The 12,754-nt window shown below is 32.7% G+C and overlaps 1 protein-coding gene across 1 annotated transcript in view; it reads left to right on the forward strand.

Annotated features, from left to right (window-relative positions):
* Window positions 1-6,791, forward strand: part of LOC150096961 (phosphoenolpyruvate carboxykinase, cytosolic [GTP]-like) — a 203,958-nt gene extending 197,167 nt beyond the window's left edge. Inside the window, exon 11 of the mRNA XM_090408517.1 lies at window positions 1,963-6,791. Coding sequence (XP_090264643.1) covers window positions 1,963-2,178 — 216 coding nt within the window. The 3' untranslated portion in view covers window positions 2,179-6,791. The remainder of the gene's footprint in view (window positions 1-1,962) is intronic.
* Window positions 6,792-12,754: the final 5,963 nt, after the last annotated feature.

The raw sequence follows: 12,754 nt of genomic DNA on the forward strand, positions 1-12,754 counted from the left end.
GCATAATAATAAAGTGTAATTGCCATCAAGAGTTGATTGATAAACAATTCAAAATTGATTTGATATAGATCTGCGAACTGAGAGAAACTAGACAGAAATTGTAATTCTTATGTGATCTTTATTAGGGCACACAAGATTCTCGATAAGAAGATAGTTGTCTCTCAAGAAGAACTCAAGAAATTAGTTTCCCTTATGCCCAAATGTTATCTCTTCATTTCATTCTATATTATAATTATTATTATTATTATTATTATTTGACACCTCCAGGGCATCCTAAGACTCGTCGAGGGAGGGCACCTACTCTACAACTCTCCGTCTCCACCACTCAACCACATCTACTGTCCACCATCACCACTATTATTTTCACAGATAATCACAAACATCGATGCCCACGGAGGGATTCGAGCCTGCAGCCTTTTGGTTGGAGAGCAGATATGCTAACCACTTGGCCAACCAGGCTGGCAATTATCTTTATTATTATTATTATCTTAATTAAAATTACCCATTCATCTTTCTTTTGTTCACTAACACAAGTTGCTTATGTATTTCTTCATCACCACATTCCCTGGCCTATAGCAGCATCTGAATAAATATCTCTGTCAACCTTCACCTCACGCACACCATATTGATTTTAAACCATTGCCCACTGTTTCCCTCTCACATCTCCATTTTGTGTGGACATAATTTGCTTACTATCATCAACAGCCCCTTCTCTCCTTTCTATCCTGAAAAAAAAGTACCATATCCTTCCATTTCTATTCCCGTTGGGATATCATCCTCGTCCAACCAACCATGTTTCACTTATTCCAAGAATTTTTGGTCAAATAAAGTCAGTGAAGCAATTTCATCTCCCTTATTTCTGATGTTCCTGGCATTTGTAAATAAACACAGCAATTGCCCTTTAGGTCTATAACAAGTCCTGCCAGTGCCACTTGTTGGTTGTGATTTCCCCCACACCTAACTATTTCCACTTACTCCATCTGTCTCGTCAGACAGGGTAAGTGGTGATAAAGGCCATCCAATTCCCATGCTGGCCATCCTCATACACATATTCACTACTACTTCCAGCATGTACTCTCCTTATACTTCCCTCCCTGTCCAGTCTTACTCCCCCATTTCCCTGTCCATCTTGCATTCTTATTCTCTTATCAATATCTCTGTTCTCATATGCTACTGTTCTCATTTACCACCTCAGTCTTACCAGTTCCTCTCTCCTGATCTTTTGCTTCACCTCTTACTTCCTCTGCTCTTGTGCTCACATCACTCATCGGTCCTGCTTGAAGCAAGTCTCTCTAACTGATGCACACCAGATCCATTTGAATGTAACCTGTCCACAATTAGTTGGTTACACTAAGCTATAAAAAATAAATAAAATTATACCAAAATGCAAATCCAAATCATTAATTTGCTACAAAAATAGAACATCTTTTCAACAACAACTTTCAGTGGCCCTCTAGTGGACTTTTCACACATCTGTAGTTCATCCATTTTCATTGCCCAATCTACTGGTTTCTGTTTGAATAAAAATTATATGAGTAAAATCCATATTATGTTTAATTAATCATCCAAGTGAATGCTTAATAACAGGATATATTATGGGAAGTTAAGGATTGGACATTGGTCCAAGGACCATTTAGTTTCCATGCATTCCTGTTGTATGTGAAAATTATGTTGAAGTCTAATTTTGTACCTTTAACATTTGAGCAATTCTTTATTGTTCAGATGTCAAATCCTATAAATATCAAATATCGAATTGCTCAAATATCAAGTCCTATAAAATTTATTGGTTAGTTATGCCTATTCTCCTTTAAAAATAAAAATTAAAAATGGCATTAGAATAGGATAAAATTCATTAGTGTTGTGTGTGTGTGGAAGGGAGACAGAAAAGGGGTAATACTTATAGTTCTCTGTCTAAATTAATGTTTAATTAGCTTAATTTTAACTAGATAACATATCTTGTAGGAGACACCCATTGGCTATATTCCAAAAGCTGACTCTCTGAAATTAGAGGGACTTAATGATGTGGATATGAAAGCAATCTTGCATCTTCCTAAAGATTTTTGGCTACAAGAATGCAAAGAAATCCATAAATACTTCGGTGAGCAAGTAGGTGAAGACTTGCCCAATGAAATCGCTGAAGAGCTTTCAAAGTTGCAGAAAAGGGTTACAAAGATGTGAAAGTATAATTGAGAAATAATTCTTCAAAAAAATTGATGGAATACAGTGGAATAAGACAGTGTGTGTTCCTCATTGTGGAGTTTTATGTTGCTCTAATATATATTAAGTATACTTCCTATAGATGTTGGTGCTGTTTTATGTACTATTATTTTAAATTATTGTACAAAATTATTGTATTATTGCGAGGATGAATTTTTATTGTGATAAATCAAGTTTAGTGCCATTGAGTTTGTTAATTTACATGGAACAAACTAATGTTTTAAATTATTTTAATATTTTATAGTCTCATTATTTTTGTCTCTTTTTTTTTTTTATTCAGATGGTGCAATTTTAAAATTTTTATAATTTATGTATATTTTGCTAAAAAGTTTATTTGATGTCTTAATTTTTAAATCAGTGTAAGTTATATATATAACTGGCCAAACATATTTGCTTTCCCAAACACACATATTGTCTGCTATTTCCCTGTTTTAATCACTTCTAGTCCATCAAGATTCAAAGAGAGCATTGCTGTAGAATCTATGTAAATATTAATATACAAAGTTGTCTTTGTATATTCATGTATATTTTACTACTGTTATTATGGAAATGATACTTGTGATACCCACCCAAATTAAGAAAATGTATTATTTTCTATATTGGTGATAACTAAATAATCTGCTGTAAAAATTTTAATTATGTCTCTTGTATTTTGTCTTACAGAATATTCTAAGTTTGATTATTCCAGTACAACTTATTTTGAAATATTAGAAATACCTAATCTCTAATGGTCACAATTAGTAAAAGAATAAACAGTTTTTTTTGTGTACACCACACTCTCAATGATTTGTTGTGTTATCTTTTCCTTGATAAATCTTGTGAGATTTGGTAGGTGGGTTTATTCAATATTAGTTTTCCCATTATTCACTTCAGAATTTATTTTACTTTTAGAAAAGCATTTTATCCCCTTTTGAGATTTCATTTAATGAATAATACTACTACCAAAAAAAAATTGTTTTTTTTTTTATTTTTTAATTAATAGTTATATGGAAAATATTTAAAACTTTAAAATCTTGAAAGCTATGAAATATTTGAAAGCTATGAAAGCTTTGAAGTTATGAAATATTTTGCATTCTGAAAGTCCAAGTTTTGCATTTATATACATAACACATTAAGACCATGAATACCAAAGATAAATTTTAAGATAACATACATACTAAACTAGTGGGGGGGAAATAATGGGAAGATATGTCTAGTGTTAAAATATTAGCAATGTTATTACCTAAATTGAACATGCTATGTTTTTGCTGTTTTTTTTTCCCCCTCAAATATAATCTCATTTTCCTGCTTTAATTTTTCATATGATGTGCCTTTGCTATAACAAAGGTGATCTCGAAGTATACTGTATCAGTACTGATAGTTAATTAATGTCATGCACATGCAGACAGCTGTATACATTTTAATATGCCAAATGTATGTACAGTGTACATATGCTACACAAAAGATGCATGTTTATGGACCAATTTTATTTTGAGTTTCTGGAGCTGTTTTCCAATTATAGATTCCAAAGTAGTGCTTTCAGAATAATATGTGACTTATATGAATGGTCTTCTTAATTTGGGCGCTATAGTAGAAATTTTAAATTCATAATAACTTATAACAGTAATGATATTTAACATGAACTCAAATATTGCAAATGGCATTTACTTAATGCTCACAGAGCGCTTTCAAAAAAGAAATACATGGAAATGGAAGAAACTGGCACAGATAATATTACATTGTAGAATATGGGTTCTATAAATCATGTTATTATAGAACGCATATATGCACATATTGCCCACACGTGTGCTACAGGTCTTATGGCCGTTATGTGTCTTGTTAGATACTAAACCTGTACATCCTCCAGTGTATGAGTTATCTGAATACACTGTATTCTTTAAAATTCAGATTGAAACCATGTATTAGGAAATTTGTCTGTGTTTCCACTGTACTTTGTTTGCTTACAGTTTAATGTGTTTGACACTCATTGTTAACAATCTCATTAATGAATGAACTATATAAATATAATACAATTAAATATTAATTTTCACCTGCCATAATAAGGATACCTATGAGTGATGTGGCAGCATGTTTATTTTATTTTTTTATCATAATGTTACGGACTGCTAGAAGAAAGACCATTATAGGTTCAATTCTACTGGCTGACTAGAGGAACTTTTTAGCTGGTTCCCAAATTAGTTAATTTCTGATTAACAAGGTGAGTAGTTTTTTTACTCCCCACTGAAAACCTGACTTTTTAACCTCACATCTCAGAAAAATCATTATCATTATTATTAGTAATAGAGATCTACTGGGAGTCGGAGATTCATTGAAGGAGGCCACATATCACGTACACAATCTGTCATACCTTTTTTTTTTTAGTTCGTTTAAATTACCTGTACTTGCCACCTCCAAAGGTAAGCAATTACAATCATATATCACTCTATATAAAATAAAATAAAAAAAAAGCTTTCACTCATCTCTTGACTGCATTCATTCTTAACTTTCATGGAAAATCATCTGTTGAATTATCACAGGTTCAAACAATAGTATGAGTGTTAAGATTTAGGATCACTAGATATACCAGTTGTCTGCATTTTCTTGATCTGCCACCTCTAAAATCATCAGCAGCTCAGCTTTTTAGTGATTGCTAAGGGTGGAGAACAGCCTTTCCCAATTTCTAAAAGTTAGTCAGGACTAAGAACAGAGCTCTTTCTGCTCCCTTTGAGAAATAAAAAGCCATCAGAAAATTCATTTATTTATTTATATGCTTATGTAAATTAATTAATCTAAATAATATATAATTTAATCTAAAAAAAAGTAGCAAATGTTTTCTTTCAGAATACTGCATATCAAATCACAACTTTTTTTTTGTCATTGTATAGGAGTCTTATGCAACCCATGAAAGCATCTCTGTTGACCACCTTAATTTATGTATAGCAGCTACAATTAATGCACACACACACACACGCTTTTTTTTTTCTGGAATGCTTATAGAGAACTGGCAGACACTCTTCTCTTATGATAGACTGTATGAAATACTTTAGGTTGTTTAACATTGCAGCATGAATGGTCAGTTGTCTTCTGTGAGCACTTTGACTTTTCCTGTTTTATAAGCATTTGTGACATTTCCAGTTTTCTTAAATCCTATTGGTGTTTGAGAATAGAGTTGTTAAGATTCTCTTCAGTGCCATATTTATATTTCATATCAAATTCATTTATCTTCCATCTATGTATCAGTGATCTTCTCCATTTGACTGTAAATCCATTCCATGGTTTTGCTGATGACATTAATGTACTTTTCTTTCTCATTTGCAAACCTTGTACTATTTAAATCAACAAACTTCCAGAATATCCACTTTTGATATTAAACTATTCTTCAGTGGAGTTCTGATAATCTTCTTAATTTCAGTGATATTAAAACTCAAACCTATCTTGCAAAAAAAAAAAAAAAACTTCCAGTCTTACTTTCCATGTAACACCTATGTATCCAGACAAAATGAGATTTCTCCTTATGCTGGCTAATTGTGTGACTTCCAGTCTTCTTAAGCATAAATGTATTACAAACATCACTACCTCAGCATTCAAGAAATTAGGTTCTTCTTTAACTTAAGGCATTACTTTACATCTGAATATCTATTATACAAATAACAAATCTGTCCAGCCATTGAATAATATTCTCATATTTGTGGTGGATCCCTAAAAGTTGTTAAAATACTTGATTCAGCATAGAAGAGAGAGCATATTAATGATCCACCTTTCACACAGATGTTCAGTTTCTGCCTTCTTGCATTTTCTACAGATACTTCCATATCATTGCTCGTTAGAAGTAATAGACTCATCCTTCTCTAAATCTGTTAGAGCTTATTCACTGTTATTCAACATTCATTCATATTTCAACTCCAAACTTGCAGAACAAATTTTCTTCCTCTTTACTCATTCTTTCTGTTACTGTCCTTTGGGACATTCTCCTCACATATATATTTCTAGTGTACAATCTACATATCTTCAAATCTAACATTAGTAAGCATGTTTTTTTCTTCAACTTTCTGCTCAACCATAGTACTAATGCTGTTGAACATTCTTCCATGTGTGGAAGTACTGTATTTAAAAAAAAAAATCTTGAAAGATTATTATATAGCATTTTTCCTTCATGTAATTTCCAAGATGAATATTCTGCCAAAGACATACGCCATTTTTGTTTTTAATAATTTGAAACAGAAGTAAATGTTACAGTTGATCCTAAGAGAGGATTATTTGTCTGTCCAAAAGCACCTTAAAAATATTCGTCCATAAAAGAAGCATTCATAGTTTAATGCAAGTAAGATAATGAAGACTACTTTCAGCAATATCTGTAATGCAATGTTTATTTTCTGTGCCAGTTTCTTACACTGCATCTCCTTTTGAGCATACTGTAGTAGAACTAAATATTGTATTTTGAGCTATATAAAATCATGAAACTTGGAAATGTATCACCATTAGCTCTGCTTGCATGCATTTTTTTCTAAGTCATTTGTATTATCTGTATATTTTTTGTGGGTGAATAATAATTTTTACAGAAAGTGAATTTGCAAATAAATTATGGTACTCATGAACCTGTGATGTAATTTGTAAATTAGTTATCATTTATTGAGCCAAACTTTCTACAAATCATTGTTGGCAGGCTTTTATTTTATTTTATTTAATGTGCTGATGTAAACTTCTGATAATTCAAAATTCAAATTTGATTATACTACACACTGAGGTTTGATTAATGAACCACCTTAAAAAGTATTGTTTAATTGATTTAAAAAAAAAAAAAAAAGAAACAGTCATAGGCCAAGAAATATATCATAGTACAACAATTTTGTTCAAAATTGCACAAAATTATCTTGATTCAGAATTTATCATCATTAAAAATAAGGTGCTGATAGTTTTCCTACAAATGTATCTGTAAATTCAACACCATCTGACATTTTATATAGTAGTAGTTTTCTTAACGTAAAATGAAATTTTATGGTAATCCTAAACACAGTGGGTTGTGACCTACTACAGTTGATTCTTGCAAAACAAACAGCATTATAACATACTAACAAAAGCAATAATAAAAAAAAGTCCTAACTGAATCCCCATGGACACAATGCTTTTTTCAGTGAAAATTCACTATAGAAATGATTCACTATAACAAACTTTCTGTGATCCTTATAAATGTACTTCATTGAGTTAACTATATTTAATTTTGTTATATTTGAAAAAAGAAGAAACCTAATATTGGATTTCTGGAAGAATGCATTGTTGGCTGAGGGAATAACATCTCTGCTCTCCACCCTACAGGCTTTAGGTTCAAATCCCACTATGCATGGATGTTTTGGAAAGGCTGTGTGGCAGACAGTTTTCATTAGTAGTGAGACCGGTCTACTTATTGGAAACCTGAATTAGCTTGAAAAGTACTATGTTTAGCCTCTTGGATTATGGTTTCGGAAGTATTTAAAAACTTTGGTTCATCCACGGTACTAGTGCTGACATAGCAGCAAAACATTTAAACCAGTTTGAAAATATATATATATATTGGCAGGAAATTAGTAATGAAATATGAATTAGATTGGACTGTCACATATTATTAGTCTCTACATCCCTTAGAGTACATAACAGATGCTGATGAATATCTTTTAAGGATATGATTGGTATTGTGCAGGGCTTAACACTGTTTCCATCAGAGGTTGCAAAGCTTTAAAAATTGATTCATTTCCCAAACAAAATAGCAATGCTTTAGAGGCTTTTTGATCAGTTAGTGAACTATTATTTTCCAAATAGTTCTCAGAAGGGATTATGTAGGTTAACTGAGCTAATGCAGTTTTAACTGCTAACTGTATTAGCCTAGTGCACTTAAACCAACTAGTTCTACAGAAAGCCATAAAATAGATTGGAACAACATTTCAGTACCTTTCAGACCACATTCTGACTGATTATGAGAGTGTGTTTAATGAGTCTTTTTGATCAGACTGAATGGCATGCTGAGCTGTAACCAAAGATTTAAACCTTTTTTGAACCCATATAAATTATGTTTGGAAGACAAGGTGAAATTGGCACATATATAGTTATTATTACTTGTTTCCATAAAGTCATCACAAGTCTTGTAGAAGATGCACTATAGTTTGTTACTGTACCTATCATATCTCCTTAAATTTATTCAGAAACTAGTAAATTGTTGATTGAGAGGACTAATGAACTCTGTCTTTATACATTCCTTGAGAATGCATTTTGAGACTTTATGAAGATTCAGTTGGTATCACTGCACACACCACTAAACTCTATATGTATGGTCATGTACTGGATCGTCACTTATTATGCAGTTGATATTACACTTGTATGTTCTTATCAACTGCCACAGTCATAGCACACATCCATCATTACCTCTATTATTGATACATAAAAATGTTTGGACTTGAATGGGTGTGCATTTTGAGACTTTTTTTTTTTTATATTTTTCATTGAGTTAACTTGATTAAGTTATAGAAAAATAATATACACAAAATGCAAAAAAAATTTGTGGACAGGGAGATACCTCTATTTACTAAGATGAGATGCTTTCCAATTGGATTTATAAATTAGATCAGGGCTGTCCAAAGCACTGGCTGCATGCGGCCTGTGGTGTGATTTTGTGCGGCCCGCCTGTGGGTTTTGATTTTTACAAGCAAAAAAATAAAATAATTTGAATCGAATGCATATTAGATATTTTAATTCTATCACTAATCGAATCTCAATGTTGATCATTTTATTTGGTGTTTTTACATCACTATATACCCACGTGTTTTTCAAATATTGGATGTGTCAAAGAGGCGTTCTTACACTGTTTTGTTCCAACGCACATGCATGCTCCGGGCGCTCACGGGGAACATGAGCTTGCGATTAATGTTGTTCGTTTGTTCAGCTTTCGAGGTTGTGTCACTGCTGCTCACCAAATTACTAGATACGCATTGTGATGTGGCCCTCGGATAAATTTTTTTTTCTAATGCGGCCCTCAGATTACCTAAAGTTGGATATCCCTGAATTAGATGATGCACACATAATTTTTATATATTTTGTTAATATTTTACCCTTCCATTTGAATAAATTGGTGGAGAGGTAGTGTTAATAATATCACAATGTCTAGGCAGAATTTTTCTTCAGTGATTTATATATGACTTCCTATAAGAGCAATCATGAAGAACTCCATGGCATCTTACCTGGCCAGTGTTTGGTATTTTGCTGATAATGTTTGATAACTTGCTATGCAGGTTATATTACATACATATATATCACTTGAGGTGGCATATTGTGGTGCAACTGTTTGGCGAGCTCTGAAAGCCAAGTTGTTTAGTTTTTTTTATTTAAAAATAGCATTATCAGTTAAAAATTGTTAGGATTAGACTGTATTGTGGAGTTGATTAGTTTTGTTTTAAATATTGTTAATTTAGTCTATTGCATGGTGAGTTACATAGCATACCACATGGTACTGATGTGAAGCAGAGAAAGCATCAATGTTTAAAGAATTTAGCCAAAGAGACTTCATGCAGTACAATGCCTGTGAAATATAAGCATTACCAAATGGAATTTGGCTTGAAAGAAATAGTGGTGGGAAAGTATGCCAAAAAATGCTATGCGAATGAGGATCAAAAGTGTGTCTCGTGTCGTGAGATTGAAGTAATGGATGGAACTCAGAATACACTTGAAAATGTGTGTGATGTGATGGCAAATAGGATTGAAAGAGAGATTAAATGTGACAAGATTGGAAGAGAGAAAGTAAAAGTGTTGAACAAAAGAATAGTGTAACTGATGGAAAGAACGAAGAGTTGGCTGTAATGAGGGAGATAGCTTGGTTGCACGGAGTGATACACAGGGTGAAGCGGGAGATGGAGCAAATGCAGAAACATCAAGTAGGTCAGCTGATAACAGAAAGAAAGAAGTGTGAGATATGAGAAATGAGGGCTTGACTATGAGAGAAAGAAAAATTAAGGAGCGAGTCTTGTACAGCGATTCAATCATAAAAGACGCGATTGACGAGAGATTGACAAAATTGTGCTTTCAGGGTGCAAAAATTAATGATGTTAGTGAGGCTATTAGAGCACAAAAGGGTAGGGTGAAAGAGATGATTGTATTGGCTGGAATGAATGATTTCAAAGGAGAAAAGTATGACATGAGAGAGAACATGAAAGTTGCAACCGTGTTAAAAAAACTTTTTTTTTTATTATCCCGACGTTTCGATCTTCACATCAAGATCATCATCTGGAGCGTACATAAATATACAGGACAAGCTGAGTTACATCATTAACTGTAAGCTAGAGAAACAATGATTTGATCACATGTTATTCTACTGGCATGACCTCTGGTGGAAAAAAAAATATAAAAAAAAAGAAACAATAAAAAACAAAGACAAACCAGACTACAGTAAAGCTATAACCATTCCCTACAATAAAGGAATAAATATTAGACAAAATAAACAGAGTACTACAAAAGTACAACCTCAAAGCCATCTTTAAACCTCCTGCAAAATTAAAAAGCTTACTCAACTCATTTAAAGACCCATTCCCTCCACTAGTTAACCCTGGAGTATACCGAATTTATTGTACTTGCGACATACCATATATAGGAGAAACAGGACGCACTATTCCTATTAGACAAAAAGAACATAAACAACACATTAAATATAATAATTATGGTGAACCTGGCCTTTCTAATCATGCCCTGAATACCTTACACAAAATTTACTGGAAAACCACCAGCTGTCTACATCACACTAGAACATGGTATGAATGGAAATTCAAGGAAGCCTCCTGTGAGATTATCAGCAACCACCCCAATCTGAACAACAATGTTGGTTTAAAAATCCCAAACATATGGAAGGTATATAATCAACCTTCCTCACCAAGAACAATTATAAACAGGACTGTAGAAAATCCAGTATTATAAATCAAAAATAAGAATTGTAATACTAAAAATAGGACACCAATTGTTTCTGAAAGAAAACCATCTAAAAGAATGTTTATTCCTGTCATTGTAAAAATAGAATTTAGCTTGACGTAAAAATTTATTTTTTATTTTATTTTATTTATTTATTTTTTAAGTTTTTTTTTTTTATTTTTTTCCACGTCGGGATTAAAAAAAAAGTTTTTTTAACACGGCTGTAAATTCCGTAACATTTTTAAAATGAATGCTGATCACCGTGTAATCCTAAAAGAAAGGATTACGATAATTCATGGAGATTCGGCCCACAAGCGATGTAATCAATACGGTAAGCTGAAGATCCAAGTTTCAAATTTGATCAATCGACTGGCGTTTTTAAAATGGTGTAGGGTCAGCGATATCACTCCTAATTGCATCAGGCTAAAGAGAAAATTCACTTCAACAAAGGCACAAAGAATATACCACCGCATGGAGAAAGCATCACTGAGAGAGCAGATCCAAGCTACCAGAAAGAACTTACACAAAACCAGCTACTAAAAGAAAAAACGGAGCTCTAGCTACTTAAACGCAGATATCTGGATAATCCTAGAAAGGATTACGGACAACACAGCAAACCACATCCAACAAACGAAGAAAGAAAACCTAATTTCCAAATTTCAAAGACTAAAAGAACGACAAAACCAGCCACCATATTCAAAGTTTGCCACAGTGAACAACAACAACCAACCAACCAGAAGCAAGAAATAACAGGAGCCACCAATCACCCACAGGTATCAGACGATTTGTTCCAGTGAACAGGCACTGAAAGACGAATTTAAAATTATCAGTAATAACTTACAAAAAAATGGATACAGCCAAAACACTATAAACAAAATTCTCTACAAAACCACAATTAAAAAGACAAACTACAGTAAAACTATAACCATTCCCTACATTAAAGGAATATCAGACAAAATAAAGAGAGTACTACAAAAGTACAACCTTAAAGCCACCTTTAAACCTCCTGCAAAATTAAAAAGCTTATTCGACTCATCCAAAGACCCACTCCCTCCCCTAGCTCACCCTGGAATATACCAGATTTATTGTACTTGCAACATAACATATATATAGGAGAAACAGGACGCACTATTCCTATTAGACAAAAAGAACATAAACGACACATTAAATATAATAATTATGGTGAAGCTGGCCTTTCTGATCATGCCCTGAATACCTTACACAGAATTGACTGGAAAACCACCAGCTGTCTACATCACACTATAACATGGTATGAACGGAAATTCAAGGAAGCCTATGAGATTATCAGCAACCACCCCAAGCTGAACAACAATGATGGTTTAAAAATCCCAAACATATGGAAGGTATATATTCGACCTTCCTCACCAAGAACAACTATAAACAGGACTGTAGAAAATCCAGTATTGTATGTTTATTCCTGTCATTGTAAAAATAGAATTTAGCTTGATGTAAAAATTTATTTTTTATTTTATTTTATTTTATTTTATTTTTTATTTTTTTCCACCAGAGGTCACGCCAGTAGAATAACATGTGATCAAATCATTGTTTCTCTAGCTTACAGTTAATGATGTAACTCAGCTTGTCCTGTATATTTATGTACACTCCAGATGATGATCTG

This window comes from Typopeltis vanoorti, chromosome 18 (assembly GCF_054136105.1).
Source record: "Typopeltis vanoorti isolate ZY-2024b chromosome 18, IOZ_Tvanoo_1.0, whole genome shotgun sequence".
Classification (NCBI taxonomy): domain Eukaryota; kingdom Metazoa; phylum Arthropoda; class Arachnida; order Uropygi; family Thelyphonidae; genus Typopeltis; species Typopeltis vanoorti.